The 22,704-nt window shown below is 25.0% G+C and overlaps 18 protein-coding genes across 18 annotated transcripts; 5 read left to right on the top strand and 13 right to left on the bottom strand.

Annotated features, from left to right (window-relative positions):
• Window positions 1-10: 10 nt before the first annotated feature.
• Window positions 11-1,099, bottom strand: AAJ76_200082894 (developmentally regulated gtp binding protein; the record flags this gene model as incomplete). Its single annotated transcript, XM_024474520.1, has 1 exon — window positions 11-1,099. The coding sequence occupies one exon, from the start codon at window positions 1,097-1,099 to the stop codon at window positions 11-13; it is 1,089 nt and encodes a 362-aa protein (XP_024332287.1).
• Window positions 1,100-1,271: 172 nt separating this feature from the next.
• AAJ76_200084047 (chromatin assembly factor 1 p60 subunit) lies at window positions 1,272-2,252 on the bottom strand (the record flags this gene model as incomplete). The annotated part of the gene is made up of 1 exon (XM_024474522.1): window positions 1,272-2,252. One exon carries the CDS (start codon window positions 2,250-2,252, stop codon window positions 1,272-1,274), a length of 981 nt encoding a protein of 326 aa, XP_024332288.1.
• A 576-nt stretch (window positions 2,253-2,828) lies between these two features.
• Window positions 2,829-4,997, bottom strand: AAJ76_200086792 (coatomer subunit beta; the record flags this gene model as incomplete). Its single annotated transcript, XM_024474523.1, has 1 exon — window positions 2,829-4,997. The coding sequence occupies one exon, from the start codon at window positions 4,995-4,997 to the stop codon at window positions 2,829-2,831; it is 2,169 nt and encodes a 722-aa protein (XP_024332289.1).
• Window positions 4,998-5,109: 112 nt separating this feature from the next.
• Window positions 5,110-6,513, bottom strand: AAJ76_200088308 (hypothetical protein; the record flags this gene model as incomplete). The annotated part of the gene is made up of 1 exon (XM_024474524.1): window positions 5,110-6,513. The coding sequence occupies one exon, from the start codon at window positions 6,511-6,513 to the stop codon at window positions 5,110-5,112; it is 1,404 nt and encodes a 467-aa protein (XP_024332290.1).
• A 641-nt stretch (window positions 6,514-7,154) lies between these two features.
• On the top strand, window positions 7,155-7,442 carry AAJ76_200088950 (hypothetical protein; the record flags this gene model as incomplete). Its single annotated transcript, XM_024474525.1, has 1 exon — window positions 7,155-7,442. One exon carries the CDS (start codon window positions 7,155-7,157, stop codon window positions 7,440-7,442), a length of 288 nt encoding a protein of 95 aa, XP_024332291.1.
• Window positions 7,443-7,762: 320 nt separating this feature from the next.
• On the bottom strand, window positions 7,763-8,053 carry AAJ76_200089848 (wd40 repeat-containing protein; the record flags this gene model as incomplete). Its single annotated transcript, XM_024474526.1, has 1 exon — window positions 7,763-8,053. The coding sequence occupies one exon, from the start codon at window positions 8,051-8,053 to the stop codon at window positions 7,763-7,765; it is 291 nt and encodes a 96-aa protein (XP_024332292.1).
• Window positions 8,054-8,770: 717 nt separating this feature from the next.
• On the bottom strand, window positions 8,771-10,147 carry AAJ76_200091942 (protein with wd40 repeat; the record flags this gene model as incomplete). Its single annotated transcript, XM_024474528.1, has 1 exon — window positions 8,771-10,147. One exon carries the CDS (start codon window positions 10,145-10,147, stop codon window positions 8,771-8,773), a length of 1,377 nt encoding a protein of 458 aa, XP_024332293.1.
• Window positions 10,148-10,291: 144 nt separating this feature from the next.
• Window positions 10,292-10,681, bottom strand: AAJ76_200092476 (hypothetical protein; the record flags this gene model as incomplete). Its single annotated transcript, XM_024474530.1, has 1 exon — window positions 10,292-10,681. The coding sequence occupies one exon, from the start codon at window positions 10,679-10,681 to the stop codon at window positions 10,292-10,294; it is 390 nt and encodes a 129-aa protein (XP_024332294.1).
• A 338-nt stretch (window positions 10,682-11,019) lies between these two features.
• AAJ76_200094317 (nadph cytochrome p450 reductase) lies at window positions 11,020-12,522 on the bottom strand (the record flags this gene model as incomplete). Its single annotated transcript, XM_024474531.1, has 1 exon — window positions 11,020-12,522. The coding sequence occupies one exon, from the start codon at window positions 12,520-12,522 to the stop codon at window positions 11,020-11,022; it is 1,503 nt and encodes a 500-aa protein (XP_024332295.1).
• A 67-nt stretch (window positions 12,523-12,589) lies between these two features.
• Window positions 12,590-13,579, top strand: AAJ76_200094385 (tyrosyl-trna synthetase; the record flags this gene model as incomplete). Its single annotated transcript, XM_024474532.1, has 1 exon — window positions 12,590-13,579. The coding sequence occupies one exon, from the start codon at window positions 12,590-12,592 to the stop codon at window positions 13,577-13,579; it is 990 nt and encodes a 329-aa protein (XP_024332296.1).
• A 155-nt stretch (window positions 13,580-13,734) lies between these two features.
• On the bottom strand, window positions 13,735-14,985 carry AAJ76_200096780 (transcriptional corepressor cyc8; the record flags this gene model as incomplete). The annotated part of the gene is made up of 1 exon (XM_024474533.1): window positions 13,735-14,985. The coding sequence occupies one exon, from the start codon at window positions 14,983-14,985 to the stop codon at window positions 13,735-13,737; it is 1,251 nt and encodes a 416-aa protein (XP_024332297.1).
• Window positions 14,986-16,841: 1,856 nt separating this feature from the next.
• On the top strand, window positions 16,842-17,141 carry AAJ76_200098637 (dna-directed rna polymerase i subunit m; the record flags this gene model as incomplete). Its single annotated transcript, XM_024474535.1, has 1 exon — window positions 16,842-17,141. The coding sequence occupies one exon, from the start codon at window positions 16,842-16,844 to the stop codon at window positions 17,139-17,141; it is 300 nt and encodes a 99-aa protein (XP_024332298.1).
• A 258-nt stretch (window positions 17,142-17,399) lies between these two features.
• AAJ76_2000100835 (atp adp translocase) lies at window positions 17,400-19,040 on the bottom strand (the record flags this gene model as incomplete). Its single annotated transcript, XM_024474416.1, has 1 exon — window positions 17,400-19,040. The coding sequence occupies one exon, from the start codon at window positions 19,038-19,040 to the stop codon at window positions 17,400-17,402; it is 1,641 nt and encodes a 546-aa protein (XP_024332299.1).
• Window positions 19,041-19,190: 150 nt separating this feature from the next.
• AAJ76_2000100986 (longevity assurance protein 1) lies at window positions 19,191-19,976 on the top strand (the record flags this gene model as incomplete). Its single annotated transcript, XM_024474417.1, has 1 exon — window positions 19,191-19,976. One exon carries the CDS (start codon window positions 19,191-19,193, stop codon window positions 19,974-19,976), a length of 786 nt encoding a protein of 261 aa, XP_024332300.1.
• A 68-nt stretch (window positions 19,977-20,044) lies between these two features.
• Window positions 20,045-20,788, bottom strand: AAJ76_2000102583 (hypothetical protein; the record flags this gene model as incomplete). The annotated part of the gene is made up of 1 exon (XM_024474418.1): window positions 20,045-20,788. The coding sequence occupies one exon, from the start codon at window positions 20,786-20,788 to the stop codon at window positions 20,045-20,047; it is 744 nt and encodes a 247-aa protein (XP_024332301.1).
• A 16-nt stretch (window positions 20,789-20,804) lies between these two features.
• AAJ76_2000103025 (hypothetical protein) lies at window positions 20,805-21,230 on the bottom strand (the record flags this gene model as incomplete). Its single annotated transcript, XM_024474419.1, has 1 exon — window positions 20,805-21,230. One exon carries the CDS (start codon window positions 21,228-21,230, stop codon window positions 20,805-20,807), a length of 426 nt encoding a protein of 141 aa, XP_024332302.1.
• Window positions 21,231-21,402: 172 nt separating this feature from the next.
• Window positions 21,403-21,690, top strand: AAJ76_2000103198 (glutaredoxin 3; the record flags this gene model as incomplete). The annotated part of the gene is made up of 1 exon (XM_024474420.1): window positions 21,403-21,690. The coding sequence occupies one exon, from the start codon at window positions 21,403-21,405 to the stop codon at window positions 21,688-21,690; it is 288 nt and encodes a 95-aa protein (XP_024332303.1).
• A 464-nt stretch (window positions 21,691-22,154) lies between these two features.
• AAJ76_2000104354 (d-tyrosyl-trna deacylase) lies at window positions 22,155-22,559 on the bottom strand (the record flags this gene model as incomplete). The annotated part of the gene is made up of 1 exon (XM_024474421.1): window positions 22,155-22,559. The coding sequence occupies one exon, from the start codon at window positions 22,557-22,559 to the stop codon at window positions 22,155-22,157; it is 405 nt and encodes a 134-aa protein (XP_024332304.1).
• Window positions 22,560-22,704: the final 145 nt, after the last annotated feature.

Raw genomic sequence — 22,704 nt, forward strand, 5'->3', positions numbered from 1 at the left:
ATAAATTAATTTATTTAAGATTTATTTGTATAACATCTTCATCTTCTAATACATGATTCAATCCAACTTTTTGAGGACTATGTTTTGCACTTCTCCCCCATACAAGTGCATATTTAAAATCAGAATAAAAGTCTTTATGAATTTCTTTACACAAATCAAATACTGTACAATTATTTCTCAATACAATAGGATTATCTAAATCAGGAAACTCTCCCTTCCTTTTTGTGTAGATTCTCGTCATGTCAAGTCTTTTCCAAATATCCTCTTTAAGATCATCAATATTCCAATTATTTTTACAGCTTATAAGAATTGTATCTTCTTCTAAACTTAAATTTATAAACTCTTCATAAGATAACTCATCCGCCTTATTATAACAGAATAGACATTTAATATAAAAAACATTTTTACTAACTAAATCTAAAATATCATCAGTACTCACATTTTCTTTAATAAGAACATTACAATGATTAATTTTATATTCTTTTAATATCGCAGTTATAGACTCTTCTGATGTTTGTGTTAATTCACATTGTTTGTTTATATTTATGCCACCACCAGTAGTTAAATTAATACTGACATCTGGCCTTTTTTTATTAAGCCGTATGCCCATGTTGTATAACTCACGAATAAGAACACTTTTATCATTTTTTCTTCTTGGATCAAGTACAACAAGAATTAAATCTGCTGTTCTACTTATACTTATTACCTGCCTTCCCCTTCCTAAATTTAATGAAGCTCCACTTATAATTCCAGGGAGATCTAAAATCTGTATTGTCGATCCATTATACACCATTTTACCCGCTATACAATCAAGAGTTGTAAATTCATGTTCTGCCGCTTTACTTTCAGTAGATGTTATTTTTGAGAGAAGAGTTGATTTCCCTACACTGGGAAATCCAATAAGAGCTATACGCGCATCACCAGATTTTGCAACTTCCCACCCGTCTGATTTTACATTATTGGCTTTTGGATTGTCAAGTTCATGTTTATACCTGGCAAGTCTAGCTTTAAGTGTACCAATGTGGTACTCAGTCTTTTTATTCTTTTGTGTTCTAGCCATTTCAGCTTCAATTTCGTTAATTTTATCTTGTATTCCCATTATGGGCTAAAAAGAATAATATTTACACTTGTATACAATAATTTATAAGTTATCTTATATAAAATGAAACACTTTATAGTTTTTTATATTATTTTTTTAATATAAAACCAATCATATAACGCTAAAAAATAAAAAATTTAATTAAATCAAATGTGTAAAATTGCTTAAAATTTTATCCTCCCACCACTCTCCACTTAAATGTAGCTATAAATCCATCTAAAGAAGATATAAAAAGAATGTTATTGTATAAAGTTGCATCAGTCACACTCTTAAAACATATATTTTCTATACACCCTAGTAAATTAAAGTTATAATAAAAATAAAGACTTGTTTTAGAAAGTACAAATAACAGTAAATTATTTTCAATAACTTTGACTATTTCAGAATCAAAAGGACCTAACTTATAAATCCAATGCTTTTCAGTAAAAGGGTAGGTTAGGACCAAAATTGAAGAATTTTTATAATTTGTAATAAAACACATATTATTACATTTACTAAAACATGTACGCCTAAAAAAAGATCGTCCGTTAGTATTGAGATTAATTTTATCTAACATCTTATCATCCTGTGAAATTTTTAATGTTCGATCCTTACTGACAGATAACAACAGGAAATGTTTACTGTTGTAAGCTAGACCTTGAATAATATCTGTATGCAAGAAACAAGATTTAACTAACTTACAATAAAAATTGTCATCATACAGCACCTGATATTCTTCTATTAAGCCATTACTTAACCCGACATATAATGTATCTTTTGCCCATGTTAATTCATAACAATCTAATTCATCACTTCCTCTTAACACGTGCGTTTTATCATTAAAGTGCAATAAAACACGACCCGTGTCAGATGAAGATGCTAAAATTCCTAAATAAGAAAATCGAACACAATTAACGGCTTTTGTATGACCGACAAGATCTGACTTATAAACTAGCTGAATAGAAGAATTTAGTGCAGTAGTGTACACAAAATCCCCCTCTTTTTTAATTTCCGTATCATTTATTTGCCATAATCTAACAATTCCATCTCCTCCACCTGTAGCTATAAAATTATTGAAAGTGTCCATAGAAAAAATTGAGGCTTCTTCATGAAAATATAAGTTATGTGTAGTGACTTCTATAGGAAACATGTCTTTTAGATTAATGCTTCCCATACAAGGACTAGAAAAAAAAATGTTATAGAATCAATAAAACTAAATAAAGTTTTAAGTTATTGTGCTTATGATTCACTTGATTCTTTAAAATTTTAATATATTTATTCTATTGTAACAAAAAGATCTTAATACCTAAAATACAGAAAAATTATCAATAATTCTTTTTGCTTTACATTTAAAATTACTACTAGTAACGACAAATCAAATACTTATAAACAAATAATAAGAGGTCTTAAGTTTGCCACAAATATTTTATGGTGGTAATTAAAGTTTACATTCAACACAACTTAAAGCTTCTTAATGTATAATTAATTTTAACATTCTACTTGTTTTTAAATAAATGATAGTTTGTGATTGAAAGCTATCATTTAGCGTAAAAAAGTTGTAGAAAACAAAAAATTAAATTATTTGTTGCATGTAAAAGTCTTTTTGTTGTGTCAAAAAATTAGCTAACAATTACTAAAAGGTATCTCTAGATTAATATTTTGCGCCTTACTATAACACGGGGACAAACATTACGATAAATAGTTACGATTATAAAACGCAAACTTTATAGAATTTAGTCAAAAATAAACTTTAATTCAAATAGGTTTGTTTAAAAAAATTATAAAATTTTGTATTTTTAAGCAATTCTCCGCTCTTTACATAGTCTTCAGACTTCATGCATGCAATAAATGCCAGATTATTTTCTCCTTCTTTAATAGCATTTTCTGCAATTTCCTTTAAATATTTCTTATTGCATAACAAATCTACAAATAATAAAGATTTCCAATTTTTTGATTTGTAAAAACATTCTGTAGCATTAACTAAATCTTTACATTTTAAATATTCATTACCAACCCTGTCATACATCAAAGATGTATTTGACATTTCATATGCTTCTTGTAATCTACCCAATTTAATTAAAATTTCAAATTTTTGACTGTCACTTGTACAAATATTTAATGCGTCATTATACATATTAAGAGATTCAAAAAATGATATTGCACGAATCCTAAAACCTTCTTTGATATCAGTCTTGTCATTATTCAATACTTTAATCTGAAAGTTAATAAAATCAAAATCTAATTTGATTGCATTCACTTTTTTATGATTAATAATTAGTAAATGATTCTCAAACATCCCACCAATTAGTCCATTTACCGTACCAAAGTTGTACAAGTAAGGGGTTTCTTGTAATATTAAATAAAAACCTCTTCCTTCAGATTCAAAAACGAAAAGATTTTCATTTAAACAAAATGTATTTACTTTCGCATCAAAATTATTTATAAATTTAAATGAATCAGGAATTCCAGTATCATCAATATCTAAATCCTGTTCTAAGTAGGCATCAATAATTTCACCATTAAATTCCCAAACAAAAATTTCTTTTTCTTTTACAAATATCAGAAATTTATCATTTGCAATCATTTTATTCGCAATAAAATTAAAAGTATAAATTTTGTTACCGTTAAGTGTATAAACAACTATATTATGAGTCGTTTGAACATAAATATACTTATTAACACATAAAATACTCTTAAGGTTACCAACTTTGAAAGCATTAGTTCTCTCATATTTTTCAAAAAATTCAATATTTCCATCGCGAGCAATTAAAAAGTTTTCATTTGAAACAAAATGTAAATTAGTTCCAATGCCATTAATTTTCTTTCTAAATCCCAATGAAGAGTGTACATAAAAATTATTATCATCGCATACAGCAATAGTTTTTGAATTGTCCGATACACTCAGCGAGGAAGGATAGAACCCAAGCTCTGCTATTTTCTTTAAGTTGTATAAATCATCACATCTACAACTATATATCATATTTTGTACAGTAAAGAACAATTTATTATTTTTCATTGTAAGTAAAGAAAGTCCTGTTTTAACTTTATTAAATATCAACTCTTCATCAGTTCCTATCATAATATTACCGTTATTTTCCTTAAATTGCCAAACTCTTCCGCTATTTAAATTAATAATTTCTTTATTCTCATACGTATTCATATCCCATAATCTGTAAGAACCATCTTCAGAACATGATACAATAAAAGGCAATTTTGTAAATACATAAACATTTATAATATTATTTGTATGCCCTTTAAATGTACTTATACAATTTCCATTATTTAAATCCCATACTTTTACAGTAAGATCATCTGAACCACTAACGAAATATGTATCATCTTTGCAAAAAGAAAGCGTGTTTATGCCACTCTTATGTCCTTTAAATGTTTTAATACACAATCCACTTTCTTTATCCCATAATTTAATAGTTCCATCTAAAGAACAAGATATAAATTGCTTAGAATTTTTAGGATTATAGCAAATATCCATAACAAAATGTGTGTGCCCACTAAAAACATGCTTGTTTTTTATAGCCGGTCCTATTTCCCATAATTTAATTGTACTGTCATCACTACAAGATAAAAATTCTGTATTTGCAGAGTTTACTATAATTTTTCTTATAAAATCCTCATGTGCATCAAATACATTAAGCTTTTGTAAATTATTAAGTTCATACACATATATTCTTCCATCATCAGCACCAATTAATACAGTATTGTTCTTTTCTATTAATGCTAAAGTTCTTATAGGAAATTCTGTAACCTGTGTCTCATTAATTAAACTACATTTAATAGGATTCCATGTCTGGAGATATCCATTATAAAGACCAACAATTGCAAGTTGCTTATTTGTGTGCATTTCAATAGCCTTTACTCTAACACTTCTAACTTTTTTAATTGTTTGTGTTTGTAATTTCATTTTAAGGGATAAAAATTATTTATGCTATATTTTATTTTTATACTAAAAAAGTGCATGGACAGTTTTTTATAAAATAAAGAAACAAAATATTTTTTTTAAATTTCATAATTGTTTATTCTTGATTTTTATCTAGAGTATTAAGCATTTCATTTGCTTGCAAAGATAGGGATTTTAGTTGTGCATCAATTAAATGATCAATTTTGTTATAATCTTTTAGAGTTTGATACATCATTTCTATTTGTTTACTTTGAATTTCAATAATCTGAAAAATTTTGTTAATTTCTAGTTCCTGCTTTTTATCTTTTGTATGAGAATTTGGTATTGCTTGACAAATAAAAAAACGTCCTTTTTTATAACTTTTAGTATTGTAATCCGACATATCAAAACCTTTTTCTTTAAATAAACAACCATCATTCTCTACCACCATTTTTTCTTTTAAATTATCGACATCGTATGATTTCTTTTCCGATAAAGTTGTTATTTTTAGTTTATAGAAAAAGTTATCCATAAAATTTATGTATTCGTCATTCACGATTTCAATAGGCTTGGAGTTAATGTTGTTATAAACAATAAAATTATAAATAATTTTTAAAGCTTCAGAATCTTTAAATTTCGAATCAGACTGCTCTAAAAATAATTTTTTTAGTCTTGATATGTAAACATCAATATTTTTAGCATTTACATCATCTTCATGAAAAATACATTTTAAAAGTAAAACCTTTAACCCAAAATAATTAACTTTTTGGTTTGTTATTGTTTTACAAAAATCTTTATAATTTTCTATACAGAGCTTTTTTGTGCTACACACTTTTACACTTCCTCTGTCGTATGTATATGTTCTTTCTTTATATTTTATTGTGCCATCATTAGAATCTTTCTGTTCAGACACACATGAAAAAATGTTTTCTGCTGCATTTAAACATACTGAAGATACATTATCATTTTTATATTCTATATCTACTCGTTTTTGTAATCTTTTTTTATTATAATTAAATAGATTGATGATGTCATCAATGTTTTTTAAATTTGATTTGTATACCTTATTATTAAAAAATTTATGATTTTTTACTAAAAATGTAATCCAGCATATTTTTATATTAAAATTTTTATCAATCCATATCATATCACTTTCTAGAAACTCAGAAATACATTGTAAAAATTTTGATTCTGTTAAAATTAACAAAAGCTTATTGAATAAAATGCACAAAAAATCAAGGTTTTTACTAAATTGTGTAATAAAAACTTTTAAAGGTAAAATTTCAGAAAAATCTGATACAGAAAGGATCTCTTCTCCTATATATTGATCGATTATTTCAATAATAAATGGAAAATTATTTAGTTCTTTGTTTGTAATTAAATCGGTAGAAAAATGAATATTTTTCGCCACTTTTTTTATAAAAACCATTTTTTGACCAGCAATAGAGTAGCCTATTGTCGTATTTACATCTAAAAAAGAAAGTTGAGGTGTTTTAAAGATTTCATATTGTTCTATAAATTCTGTTTCACTTTTTTTCATCTTTTGTTTACCAAAAATTTATTTGTATATAAACAAGTTATACGTCAAACAAAACTTTTTTAAAATATAATTTTAAAAAAATTGCGAAATCTTTATTTTATCAGAAAATATTACGCAACTAATTATCTTTGTTTGTTTGTTTATTAAATTTTATTAAGAAATAAAAGAATACATTTCAAACATCATAGTACATTATTAAATCGGATTTATTATGTTTATATTTAAATATAAACCAAAATTTTATTCTATAAATGTTAATTACAATTAAACACATAACATCGTATCCTTGAACTCAATTTTAATTTTTTTCATTCTTGTTTTTTAATGCATTATAAATGTTTCTTAATATTTGTAATATTAATAACAAATAATCTTTTGTTTTATATCAGATATTTAAAACAGTATTAATAGTTTATTAAAATATTACAGACTACAATTTACCTTAAAAATTACTATATTATTTTTTCCAATAGTTGATTGAATATCTGCATATCATATATGTTTATTATAAATTATTAATATGTTTGTAAAAGGTTTCATCAAAATCCATTAATTTGATTTTTTCTAAAACATAAAACTTCGTGTTCCATGTTTTTTATAAAAAACTCCATTAGCTTTCTTCTATGCATATTTTTTTTATAATGTCATTTTTTATGGGCACAAATCTGGCTTCACGTGAAAAAAAGATTCTTTTAATTGCTCGGACATATGATTGTCCTCGTCTAGATTCTCTCACTAGATATTTGGACCATTCTCAAAATTATTATAAAGTATTATTTTTGGATAACGACAAAGTATTAAATAGATATGTAAAGAAAAACTTCAGAGGACAGTGTCCGCTTATATTTGTAGATAACATTTATCGTGGTAATGGCGTGGATGTAATACAGTCAATTGATAAAACACTTACATTTCATGACTGGTTTTAATAATAAACATTTGTTATTTTAATTAATTTATTCTATCTATTTTACATTTTATTGTAAAATACATCCCAGTAAAAAATAAAGCAGCATGAACTAAACTGGGTTTTTCTGTTTCAATGATTATAATATCTTCAGTGCACTGAATTTTAACTGAATTTAATAAATCTATACCACCATATTCGTATATTTTTGTTGATATAAAAGAATGCAATTTGGAATGTTCTATTGTTTTATTAGAAGAACTTAAATTAGATTTTAACTTACAATTTATATTTTAATAGCATAGAAGGGATAGAATATTTAAATAAATTAACAAATCTTTATTATTTATTTTTTGCATCTTCTAGTTCTAAATACAATTTTGTTTTTTCTTCTATTAGTTCATTATTTTCTTGTATCACTTCTTCCAAAGCTTCTTTCAGATCTTTTATCTCTTGATTTTCTTTACCTTCTATAATTTCTATACATTTTGAGAGATCATACTTTAAATTATAATCTGTCGTAGTGTTATACACATCTTTAATAAAATTTAAAACACTTTCTTTGTCATTTTTTTTCTTTTTCATAATTTTACCTTTTTTTACGTTGGTAGTGTCGTGCAAAATATTCCGCATAAATTAAGGGAAAAATTGAAAGAAAAAACTCTTAAAATAGGCGGGAAAAAACAAAATTATAAAGAATAAAAAGATTTTTACAATTATTATTGCAAGAGGTCTTTGAAATTATAGTTTATAAAATTTTTAAGTTAAATGTGGAGCAATTAAAATGTATTTTAAAATAAAGTTTTTAACTGTAGAAAAATATTACTCTTCGCAATTATTCATTCCTTAAACTATTGTAAAGTAAGATTGCCCCCTTTGCCAGATTCTATACCTATCATAGCCTGTATTAACAAAAATCGTGTTATTTAAGAATTTCTTACTGTAGCATATAAGTATAATTATTTAAAATAATAGTCTAGTAGACATTTGTATTATTTAACATTAATATTGCGTTACAATTGCCATCCTATTAGTAATTGATCAGGTTTAAAAAAGCTATACTTATATGATGGTTTCGATAAATTTATGACAAAATTTTTTGAGAATAAAGAACCACAAATAAAAATGTACATTAAGATTTCATGTTTACATTTGATATTTAATAACTAAAAATTCAAGGCAATTTTTATTTTATTAAATATGTGAGTGAAAATAAAAAAGTTTAAAAAAAAACTTAAAAATAAATTTATGTATTGTGATTTACCATACATTTACTGTTTAGAAATTTAATATTTCTAAGCATTAAAATTGAATAAAAATATAACAATATAATAAACATTTAGTTTTATTTTATAATAATGCTTGCATAACCCGCCTAAACGAAAAATATTTTTCATTACAATCAAAGTGAAATTCTATCATTGTGTTATCATTAATTATCTTAAATTTATTATCTTCATCAATTATTTCTCTGTTATTTGTCATTGTAAGTAGTAAATCAAACGCGCCTAATAAATGTTTTGTATGCTCATTAAAAATCAATACTTTATAACCATGAACTTTTATGAATCTTCTCTTCCATAAATGCGTGCAAATTTTTATATTAAATCCTCTAATATTACAGAAACCAGAAAACCACGTATTATAAGCGTATTTACGAATTTTAAGCCATTTACCTAAGTTGTAAAGTGTATTAGGTACCGATAAATTTATAAGCTTTAATTCTTCTTCACTAATAAATGAAAAAAATAGCTTTAAGTTGAGTGCATCTGCCATTTCATTTGAAAAGAAATTTATAATATTTCTAAAAAAACCATTTGATGAATATGGAGACCATTCATAATTTACTTCATACAAAGTATTGTGTAACTTATTAATAAAAGATTTATCTATCGTGACGCAACATTCACTAGACTTTATCACCTTTTTTTCTGTTCGTTTGTTTAATATAAATTTCATGTCGATAGTATCAAAAGAATTAATCTTTATGTTAAACATGCTATTTATCTTTATATTAACATCTTCTGCATAGTCATCTGTCTCATATGTAAAATCTTTTGTCTTCATTTGAATAAAAATACTTTGTACGTCAGTGTTTGATGAAATATACTTTTCTATTGCATAAATGTTAATATATAAATATCCAGGATATTTTTTAATTTTAATACTATTTTCATCAACATCTCCTAATAGGTTAGAATGTTTTACAAGTGCATGACTATCAGGTTTATAGGGTTGTAGGTTTGTATTATTGGCTTGTTTTGTAGAATTTTTTCTATTGTTTTGAAATTCATTAGTCAAAGATTCCGAATGAATTAAATTGATCTTATCAAAAGAAGCATTCTCTAATTGCTTACTAGACTCATTATAAATAGTATTTTCTTGGTCTTGTTGTATTTTACTTGGTAAAGGTTCTTTATCAGTCTCTAGTTCCTTAGTTTCTACAATATCACATGCCATTTTTTCAATTTTTTCGTTGAGGTTATTCAGTTCTTTGTTTATATTTTCAGATTTCTTAAATTCTTGCATAGAACTATTATCTTCTTCCTCAGCATTAGATGAGTTAATTTCATTATCTTGTAAAGGTTTATTTTCAAATAAGTCATTTGATGTTAAATCTTCACATGCTTCTATTTTGCTTTTCTCATTATTTGCTAAATTTTCTTCTACTAGCTCCATAAAATCTATCACATCTTGGTCATCTTCATTTTTCTTTTTTCTATCCATTTTTGATTTATGCATTTTTTGTTTATTTACATAAAAACATTTTGTTTAGAAAAAATCATAAATGTTTTGAAACTTTGTATAACATTTCAAATTAATTACAAAAACAAAAATATTTAAAATTAAATGCATACAAAAATATTTAATTTATAAATCAAAAATATAAAAAGGTTTTTTACAAAATATTAAAAAGTATGAGGATATGATTACCATAAGCATAATAATAAACCATACATCTAAAATTAATCCAAAAAACTTTCGCTCAAAATTTATTCTTATTTTTGTGTTAAATTTTTTAAAATAAACAGTATTATTTTCTAGGATAAAAACTCTTGCGTTTGGTAAATGCGGAATATTTTTTCTCACTAGTTTATAGATTACTGTCCCAGGAAATGATATTTTTACAGAATTATAGTTATTAAGCGAGTTCGAGTCAATGATATGTTTTTTAACTATAATACAATCAAACTCAGATTTTGATATCTCTATGTTATCACCTAAAATAAACATAATATAAAAAATCATTAGGCAATACATGGGCTGACTTTAAAAAAATATTTAATAAAGTTAAATACTCCATAATGTGCATATGTACAGTATAAATATATTTAAGGAATAAAATCTAAGCATTTTTTTTATGTGACTAAAAAGGGTACCGGCAACTGACTGAACCAACTTCGTTTTACACGCAAAGTGTTGGTTCAACCAGTCGGCCAAGGTACCTCTCAAAAAGACAATCATAGTTTATAATTCAGATATCTAGGATGTTTTTTTTTAGCTTCTCCATCGATTAAAAAAACAAACTTTTGTATAAAAAACCTATTTTATTCAATATTTATTACTTGTTTAATTTATGAAGCCAAGCTATAAAAATATTACCAAGTTTCTGCCTGAAAATATATTTTCTTTTTATAAATATCTAATAACATTTTTTCAATAATATTATTAAGTCTAGAATTTCCACTTACAAATATTAACCAATCATCAATATTTTCTAGCCCTTTTATAGTCTTATAAATATCTTGTATGTATTTATTATCTTCCCTTGAAACAGCGGGGTAAATTTCAATACCTTTATTTTCAAACTCTTCTTTATATAAAAAATCTACATCTCTAAATCTAAAACCATATAATAAAATAACTTTTTTAAAAAAATTTAAATCAGAATAGTAATTAACAAATGCCCTGGGAAGTGTAATACCAGTACCAGTGCACATAAACAAAATCTTTTTACCACTAAAATTAAGTCTATTTTGTACTATGTTAACATGAATAGTAGACCCTTTAGTAAGTAATTTTAAATACTCTGAACAAAGACCTTTTCGTTCTTCTTTTAAACTTGTTTTAAAAGAAACAAGAGAGACGGTGACAAAGTAACAAAAATCTTTTTTCGTTAATGTAAAATATCTTGGATTAATTACAGGGATATACTTGTACATAAAATTTGAGGTAAGTTTTATCTTAAAATCTTTTAGAACCTCAAAAATAGTGCGCTTCGGTAGTAAAATGTAATCATAGTACAGATCGTAATTTAGATAAATTTCTTTACATTTCTCACGATATTCCTCAGCAATGGTATCTGTGATAAGCGAAAGTTGTAGAAAAAAATAGATTTGAGGAATAGAATTAAAATCACAATATTTTTTAATATATTTAACCAAGGTATTGTCCTTTATGTTATTATATCTTACAAACTCCTCGTAATTATAATTTTCAGGATAAACCGCTAGACAATCACCGATTTCAAAATTTTCTATATCTATATCAAATTTTATTTCTAAAATAGGATAAATGTAATTGTAAGGTGTTAATATCTTAATATCATTTATTGACGCACTGTATAAATCATTTTTACAACTTGCAAAATTTTTAGCATTTTGTAGTTTGTAATGCGGTAATATATAATATAGATCTTTTATCCATGTCTTAAATTCGCCCATAAATCCTTCTTTGTCTTGGCTATCTCCATTACCCTTTCTTATCAGAGGTTTAGCTCCGTGTTTTAAAAGGCAATTATACAACTTTTTAGAACAAAAATTAAAAGATTTATAAGACGAATCCCCAAGGCCAAATACAGCAAAATTTAAGTGTTGTAAAAAATTTGTAGGCAGATTTTTTTTGCGCAAAAATTTCCAAAATTTAGTCATGTTAAAAGGTTCAGAACCATTCCCATGAGTCGAACATACAAATATAATCATATCAATATCTAATATTTTTTCGAAATCAAAACTGTCCATATCTAAAGTAAAATCTGTTGGAAGCAATTCTTTATCAACGTTATAAATCAAATCTTCATTGTACCCGTATAGTATAACATTTTGAATAAGTTTAGCAATATGTATAGAATTTCCTGTTTGGGAGCCATATAAGATTATCATTGGGGATAAAAAAGCTTTTTTCTTTTATTGAAAAGTGTATGTAAATAAGTAAGGAATTCTACCCTAAATGGACACAACCGAAAAATTAAAACTTATAAATCGAAACTTAAAAGAAGTAATAGGAGGTGACATTATGGAAAAAATTATAAATAAACGTGATCTTAATGTTTATTGGGGTACTGCAACTACTGGAAAACCACATATTGCTTATTTTCTTCCTATTCTTAAAATAAAAGATTTTGTTGATGCGGGATGTAATGTCACAATTCTTCTAGCAGATATACATGCATTTCTTGATAATTTAAAGGCACCTATAGAAAAAATAGAATGTAGATCGCAATACTATAAAAAAATTATTACTCTAATGCTTAAAAGTATTAAAGTTGATGTATCAAAAATATCTTTTATTTTTGGAAGTGAATACCAGAAAAGTAATAAATATTTTACTGATATTTTGCGAATTTTAAATCAAACGAAAAAAAATGATGCACGCAGGGCAGGAAGTGAAGTTGTCAAACAAGTTAAGAATTCTAAGTTAAGTTCACTTGTTTATCCGGCCATGCAAGCATTAGATGAAGAATATTTGAATGTAGATGTCCAGTTCGGAGGCATTGATCAAAGAAAAATTTTTATGTATGCTAGAGAATTTTTACCGCTTCTTAAATACAAGAAAAGGATACATTTAATGAATCCTATGATACCTGGATTGAATTCTGACAAGATGAGTAGTTCTGATATTGATTCAAAAATTGATTTATTAGATACAAAGTTAGAAATTTATAAGAAAATTCATAACTGTAGTCTTGAAAATGAAGGATTGATTTTTTTATTTAAAAGTATAATTTATCCATATTGTAGTATTTTTAATTTACAAATAATGATTTCAGGTAAAGTTTATACATTTGATAAATTGTACGAAGACATTAAAATGAAGATTATTGATGAAACTGAATTGAAAAATATTGCTTCAGATATGATTGAACGACTGATTTGTCCAATTCGTGACGAAATGTTAAGGGATTTAAAACTAATTGAAAATGCATACGGAAATAAATAGTAATACTTTTTTATTTTTTTTACAGTTTAGTTATACTAGAAATCTTTGGATAAAACATGTAACGAGTTTTTCGTATAAAAGTTAATTTATCAAAATAGTGTACTAGAAAATTTCATTAAGCTGTAAAAAAATATAAAAATTTACATATTTTTTATTTAGCAAAAGTTTTCAAATTTTATTGGATCCAAATCAGGCAAGCTACTTGTTTCAGTGTTATTAGGGTAACATATACACTCATTAAAAATAATCTGAGAATCCAAATATTTGGTTAGAAAAATATCTGGATCTGATTCCAAAATTTTTGTAGCACAAAATTTGTTGTTTATCTTGTAGTTTACTACTTTCAGATTATTTATTGCGTCATAAAAATTTGGTTTTATATTTAAAGCATCTTGAAATGACTTTTTTGCTGTTTCGTAGTTTTTACGTTTATAATTTATTATGCCGGCAGAATTAAAAGCAAGATAAGATTTTGGATCTAATTGTGTACATATATTAAATAATTCTAAAGCAGTATCGTATTCTCCTTCCAAAATCAATGACCTTCCCAATAAATATAAAATGTAATGATCTTTAACATCATTGACAATAGAACAATCACAATAATTTAATTCTTTCTGCAAATTTTTAACAGAAAACTTATAGCTTTTATGTTGTGCCTTGTCCTTCGGACATTCAAATAAACCCTTAATTAAGTCAAAGTTGTTAGTCTTAAAATATATCCATGATTTTAATCTGTTAATAAAAATGTTTGTCTGTCGTGATCCTTTCAATTTACTTAAAAAATCGTTACAAACATCATGTTCGTTCATAATCTCATAAACATGTGCAATTTGCAATCTGACATCATCTTGAAATAGGTCTGTTTTAACAAATGTTTCTAGACGCTCAAATACTCCTAATGCATCAAAAAGTTTTTTTTCTTTTTTATAGCATACACCTATTCTGTACATAATTTCTAAATATTTAAAAAGTTCAATATCTGAAGTTAAACACAATGTAAACCACTTTCTTGCCAATTCGTGTTTTTCTAAAGTGTCATAAAAAAGACCAAGACCGTAAGATAAATAAACGTCATGGAATATAATATTTTTATAAGCACTAGAAAATAAACTATAAGATTCAAGAAGTTGTCCATTTTTTAATAATACATGTCCTTCTAAAATATTTCCATAAACATTTACGGGATCCAGATTTTTAATCTTTTCTATAATCTCTTTAGCCATTCCAAAATTTTCTTGTTGAATCAAACACTTTCCCATAACATAAAGAGTATTGACATTTTTAGGATTTGTAATTAATGCTTCATTACAACATTTTGTTGAATCTCTTACTTGTAAATAAATCTTATTTCTAGGTTTACTATTTTTTGTTGAAGATTCAAAATTTTCAGTTGAACTTTTCATTTCAAAGGATTAAATTTACGAATTTTTTATATTTTAAAATTTTAAAATTGTATAGATGTAAAAGTAATAAAGAAGCGTTTTTTAAATTTATCATAATTTTTAAATTAATAGTAAATTAATATATAATTTTTAAAAAATAAAATGATTGCTAAATTTTAATATAAATTTTTGATTGTATTAAACCATTTAATTAACCAACTTAATTAAAAGACAACTTCAAGTTTATAAAATTTACTGATTTTTTACCAAAAACCTTAATTAGAAAAAAATTAAGGGCATATTTTGTTTTGTGATTTTTGGAAATTAAAATAAATTCCTTTTATATTTTTTTACAATATGATATTAAGTTCTAAGAAATTTTTAAAATAGTAACTACTGAATTGTTCTAAAGAATTTAGTTTTACATCTTCTTTTATCACAACACTCTTTTTACTAAGATCTAAATAATAAATTAAAATAGTTGCATATTTAGATAATTTTAAAGTTTTTAGCGTTAATGATTAAACATTTGCCTTAATAACACAAAAATGGTGCCTTAATATGATTGTCAGGTTTTAAATGCAAGTTTTAAGCTAAAAATAAATTTTGTGTTAAAAGGAGAAAATAAGTATTTAAAGAACAATAATAATTTTAGTTCTGGGGTATTCGCGGGGAATGCAGCCAGTAGAGAGGTACCTCTCTATAATAATCAATGTTTTGCCGTCTGTTCTATCCGGTCTCTTAAAATAAAATTTGTTTTTATTGTATAGTGATTTATTTTGTAGTTCCTGTTCTCACTTCCTAAGATGTTCTCTTTTAGCATAGTTAATGCTAATTTTATTATTTATAGCTTTTTATAAAATATTAAAACCAATAAAAACTTAATAATAATTGTCATAAAGAAAACGAGCAATTATTATACTTAAAGATAGTGACCAGAGGGATTGCCACAAATTGTCTTTAACAATTGGTTATAAAAAAATGTATGCGGTTATTGACAATAATATCATAAGTTCTTATAAAAAGTTTTTAAAATGAAACTTATAACAATTATTTACTCATCTTTTATTAAGATTTATAAAAAATAAGCCTTTTTTACAATCTTTGTATTGGCAGGCCTTTTGTTTTACTATAATTTAATGCAAACAGAGCTTTCATATTGACTGACACCTGTAAAATTTTGGATTTATACAATCTTCTTAAAATAAAATAACTAAATGTTAAAAAAATATTTAAAGCTTCAAAAAAATGTAAGCAAGATTACAGATTTAATTTAAAAAATTTTTTAATGCTAGACTTAATTTATATAAAAAAAGTTTTTAGATAATTATATATTTTATATGCAAATTATATAATATGTAATCATCGTAGTATTTATATAATATTTCCTTAAAAAATTCACCTTATAACCAATTTTTTGATTAAGTGCTAATTATTATTATTTTTTAATAGATTCACAAAATGAGAATTTAATAATTAGCTTTTTAGGCATTGTATTACTATTTAGTAAAACTGATACTTTTCAAATATAATTTGTATGTTTTTTAAGTAAAAATCTTAAAAATATTTATAAAACGATTATTCTTTGCATTATTTTTAATAATTCCAATCTGTTATTAGTAATTGTTAGGGAAAATTATTTGTTAAACGTCTTTAATAAACTGTAATATTCTTCACATTTTTTTAAAAAACTATTTTTAGTAGTTGACAAGAATGTTTCTTAAATTTATTGTTCAATTTTTGCGGTTATATTTTTTAAAACTACAAATTCTAAATCTATGCAATTAAAAAACTTAAATTTTAAATCTATGATATTTTACTTAACAGAAATTTTTTATTAATACTGTTTAATGAAAATAAGTTTCATTTTCATACCCATGTTTTGTAAATGTGGTACAATTATAACCGTAGAAAAAGATAGTAGTGAAATTAAATGTGTTAGATGCAGTGCTATACTAGACACATCACATCTTGATACTGTAGTTATGCAAAAAACATTCAAAATAGAAGAAGAAGTTGAACTGAAAGAAGTTAAAGGAGCTAAAATTAAATACCAGTGTCCTGGTTGTAATGCAGAAGAGATGATGTATAATACTGCACAATTACGATCTGCTGATGAAGGACAGACTGTTTTTTATACATGTGATTGTGGGTATAAACTTACAGTTCAATCTTGATTTTTATTTTACCCTTTTATGAAATTAACACTTAAATTTTTTCTTTTTTTCATTGGATCATCGCTGATTTATTTTAAACTTTATAATTTAAATTTACTAGAATTTGTGATCTTGGAATTATTTACATTAGGATTTGCGTTTATTTTACTGACAATATATGAGGCCTTTTTTATTAAGAATTGTGAAAAGGAATATAAACAATATAAACTTAGGCAAAAATTAGTTGTAAACAAACAGTAAATTTTATATACAATTTATTTATTCTGCGTTTTCTTTTTTGTCGTCTTTTATTAAATCTATGTCTACACTTGTATTATTTTTAATTGAAACGTTATATGCACCCGCTAAATAGATTATAGCTCTAATCCAAATATAAATCAATATTATTGCAATCGTTAATGTGATTGGACTACCCTTCCTTACATTATCAGTATCAAGTGCTACTAATATGGCTAGTCCATATAATGAACCAATAGATTTTCCTAATTTATTAAAAATACCATCATAAACACTTTTAAACCGTGCCCTGTGTGCAGGATCGATTCTCATACCCATTTTCTCTTTACAAATATCAAAGGCTGAATATTTTAATACTTTTATGAATGCTAAAAAGAACATTCCACTGTAATTTTCGATCGTATAAATGTACGACATTTTTTTAAAAAATACAGAAATCCATGAAAAAGCAAGTCCTTCAATGGCAGAATTGTAGATTGATGCTCCCATAACGATTATTGACCCCAACAACAAGAATAAAGGTGTTAAGAGCCCCATAGTAATCCATCCACTACTTTCTACTAAAGTAGAAAATGCTGACAAATTAAGTGTTATTACAGTAACTGCTACCAATATTTGATCTATTGTATTAAATTTGCCGGAGTATTCTCCTACCTCTAATCCTAAACTTTTTGACGCAGCTTTAATTCCTGCTTTATAGACAGATTCAATTAAATTAAATGTTATATTGTAAAAAAAGACTATTATACAAAGTGACATTAATAATTTTGATTTCATCATTATACTAATACCTTCGGAGAAACCTACACTAACTTTTTGTTTCTTTTTTATCGTATTAGAAGGTATAAATATTGGTACACTCATTATTTTATTCTCGAAATAATATTTCATGTACATTAATATTAGACATATACCGCCCATGGCAATAAAAACCGAAGAATATAATAACTGATTTTGCTCATAGCTAAATCCTTTTCGCAATTCTCTGAAAGAACTACTGGCTAATCCAGATACTAGTAAAGCTAAATTTGCTATTATGTAAAAAGGTGGTAAAAATCTTGTAAACTGTCTGATAGTACAACTTTCATTTAAAAAACTCATGTATAAATAAGCCATAAGTAAACTGCCCCACATTTCTGCTATTATAAAAATACAAGTTGAAACGGGCTCGTTAGCTGTAATTAAAAAATATTTTATAAAGTTCAATCCCTTCAATGCACCTTTGTTATCAGCGAAAATATCTCTAAATAAAAAGCTAGATGGTGTTACTTTCTCTTCAAACAAAAAGATTGCCCCTAGTCCGAAGAAAAATGCAGTAAAAATTATTAGAAATAGATTAAAAATCGATGATACAGGTTTATTTTGCATAAGCCACTGTATTAAAATTACAGATGCAAAAGATATAGGAAGAACATAAAAAATTTTCATAAACATAATTGAATTCTGATCTTGCCTTACCATCACAAATAAATCTTTTAAAATTCTTAAAAATGAATACACAAAGTTAATTAATCCAAACATAATACCAAGTATAAAAAATTTAGGCATTTCAACCTTAGCAACTTTAAAATAACTCAGTAATCCTGTTCTTGAATTTGCTAATTGATCAATCTCATCTTCCGTAGGTAAGTTGTTTTCAGGTGTTTCATTTATTACACTCATAGGGCTATTTAAAAATAAAATATTTAATATGTTTGTTTACTAACATTGCATTAATTTTTAATTAATTAAAAAAAATTGTTTTGTCTGAAAATGACGCTATTATTAAATGTTTCAAACTAATAAATAAGAAAAAAACAAAATAAAAATTTTATGTATCGTGGAGAAGTGGCCAATATCTCAATTTTTTCTAGTCTTTTATATTCGTTTCTAATATGCAATATACTGATTGTATTGAGATCATTTATCATTAAAAAAATCACAAACAAGCTTTTTGGATATGAGCATATAAAAGCCCAAACATGTATTTTTAAAATATTTTTTTATGGGTTTTCTTCAATTTACGGATATTTTGTATTGTCAAATGAGCAGTGGGCAGGTAATGTAAATACATATCATTTAACCTTTGGACCACTTCCATATCCGAAAAAGGTCTTATTTTATTACCTAGTAGAGTTTTCTTATTATTTTGTTGAATTTCTATATTTAATAAGTACTTATTACAACAAAGATAGATTAGAGCTTTTATTGCATCATCTAGCAACAATTTCATTGATATGTTTATCTTTTCTAACTGACTATGCACGTGTTGGGATTGTGGTTATGGGTTTACATGATGTTTCAGATCCTTTCTTAGAATCTAGTAAGCTTTTTCTGTACACGAATAAGGTTTTATTTGCTAATATTGGATTTGTAATATTTACATTTGTTTTTATAACAAGTCGCATATTTTTTTATCCTTATTGGATTTTATATCCGGCTGTGCTTTTTATCAAAAAATCATTAAATATAGAAACTGTAATTTGCGGTGTGTGCTTGTTTATTTTATATCTGTTACATATTTATTGGTCTTGTATGATTTTTAAAACTATAAAAAAAATTTTTGTAAAGCGAGAACTTAAAGATGCAAGGTCAGAAAGTGTCGTCACACAAAAATAAAATTAAAAATTTATTTTTCTTTTTTTAAAAATTTTTTTAATTCATTTTTTATTTTATTAAAATATTTTTTATTTTTTTCTCATTTTTAAAATGTTTCTTAATTGCTCACCAACCTTTAATATTTCTTTATTTCTAATAGTGTTAAAAGGAAGGAATTCATTATATCGTGTAAACATTCCAAAATAAATACCTTTGTTTTTGCATAGAGAAGGATTCTTAACAAGTTTTAGTGGATCTATAAAATATCTCGATTTATGAAAGATAGGTGCATAATCTGTTGGGCCAGACTCTAAAAAGGTTGATTTTATAAAATTCATTGAATAATACAAAGAAAACGATACATTCATGTATTTATCTTCTTCGTTTAAATGCAATCCTATAATAAATTTGTTATTTAAGTTATAGTGATTTTTCACTGCATTTAAAGCATAGTTTAAAAGTTTTCTAGAATACCCCTTTCCTTTATACTTATCATTAATATACAAAGAATAAATTTCTACAGCTTCTTCTTCTTTCATATAAGTCTTAAATAGTGATTTAATTTTGCTATAATATTTGCATCTCTTTAAATAGACTGATCCAATAAATTCTTTATCACAGGTTATTTCAAATATCTCAAAATTATTGCAGCTTTGTAATATCTGCCAGTCTTCTACTGTCTTTGTTGAGAAAGCTTTATGTACTTCTAAATATTTATCCTTAACCATGTCTAAAGTTTTTATTCCTTGTTCATCTGTAAAATAGCTTGTATAAATAATTTGTGCATTTGAAGAAAATACAACTGAATAAAAACAAATAAGTGTAAATATCATAATTAGGGTAAAATGTTTAATCGTTAATTATAGAGTGATCTACGCCATTATCAGAAAGTGTACATTGCTTGATACTGTCAAGACTTAATAATCCAATTTGTTTATTAACATTATTATTTGACTTTATATATTGTGTTATAAATGCATTTCCATCTCCAATAAATTGCCCATTTTCGTATACCCATGGTACCTTACCATTTTTTTCTTTCATAACATAATTTAAAGCTTCAGAATCATCTTCGAGATAAATTTCTGTATGTGGAACATTATTTGATACTAAAAAATCTGTAAGCTTTTTACTGTGCTTACATTTTTTAGATAAAATTGCTACAACACCGGGCTTTAAGAACTGTGATGGTGTACTCAATGTTGATTTTATCACAGCAAAAAATAATAAAACAAGCAAAGATATACATAGTTTCATATTATTTATCAATTTCATCGTAATAAATGTCCTGTTTTAATATAAAACAAATTTTTAGAAATGTAATTATTAGTGGCCAAGTATGTTTCATCCTAAAACAAAACTATTTAATTAATTCAATAACAAAAACAAAATGCTAAATTTCATAGTTTTATTAAATGTTATTTTTACAAAAAGCTTAGATGATTTCATGGATAAGTTGAAACAGAGAGAAGTTACTATCGTGTACAGGAAGCATTGTCCATTCAGTCAAGCTGCACTTGACACACTTGACTTTCTAAAATTAAATTATAATCCAGTAGAAGAAAAATCTGATCCAGAACTTGTTCAGCATGTTAGGGAAAAATATCACAGAACATTTCCAGCAATATTTGTTAATGGAAGGCTGCTGGGTGGTTATGATGATTTACAAATGAGCATTAAGAGTGGACGGTTAAACAAACTTTTGAATAGAAAACAAGATGATATTAAAATTTGAGATAAATTAATTAAAAATTTTTAAGTTTACTTTTTATTTGTTTATCATATTATTAAATTTTTTAATTAAAATTAATTTATTGCACAAATAAATTAAAAATGTTTTTTAAAGTTACAAAATCAAAAAGTTCTGCGTAATTTTAATCTTTCATATTTTCTTACATTTATAAATTTATTTTTTATTGATTAAAATAAATGGCTTAACACAAAGTAATGATAAAATAGCCCTTTTTTACTATTTTTGAAGTTATAAGTGATTTTTAAAAGCCCACATAAGTATTTACAATTAGAAATATTATTTTATTTAATTAAGGAGGATTAACATTTTAAGACAATAAAATATTTTCAAAAGATTTTTCTTTTATTGCAAATAGCATTTAAAGATAAAAATTTTGTTAATATAATTCAAGTTCACTATACGTACGTATATGATTATGTATTTAAAATTTAATTAAAAAATATATTTTATTTATTAAAATCTTTGTAAATAGTTTCTACAGCTTCAGAGGAATAAATTATATCTAAACATTCACCAAAAAGTCCACTTTCTACTTTTGTTTTGATATTTTTCTTAACTTCATCTACCAACTTTTCAAACATTTTACGTGCTTCATTATTATTCTTTGCATTGTGAAATGAAGGTTTTTTTCCATTAAATTGCGCAAAAAGCGTGAATTGTGAAAGTAAAAGCGCGTCTTGCTTAGTGTCTTCAATAAATTTAATAATCCATTTTTTATATTCTTCCAATTTTTCTTCTGTATCTTCGGCCGCTATCCCTACATAAAATATGTGACCATCGTTAATCTCTCTTATTATCTCGTCTTTAAATAAAACCTTTCCGTTTGTTACTTTTTGTATAACTATTCGCATAGGGGAAACTAAACAAATATCTTAAAATTCTTATAAAGTCATGCAATTAACTCAAATTTAATTTAAGTTTCCGATAAGGCTATGAAGGAATTAGAAATTTATTTTGTAACGTTAATCGAACTTTTTTAGCTTTATATCATTAAGT

Source organism: Vairimorpha ceranae, assembly GCF_000988165.1.
Source record: "Vairimorpha ceranae strain PA08 1199 chromosome Unknown NODE_2, whole genome shotgun sequence".
Lineage (NCBI taxonomy): Eukaryota > Fungi > Microsporidia > Nosematidae > Vairimorpha > Vairimorpha ceranae.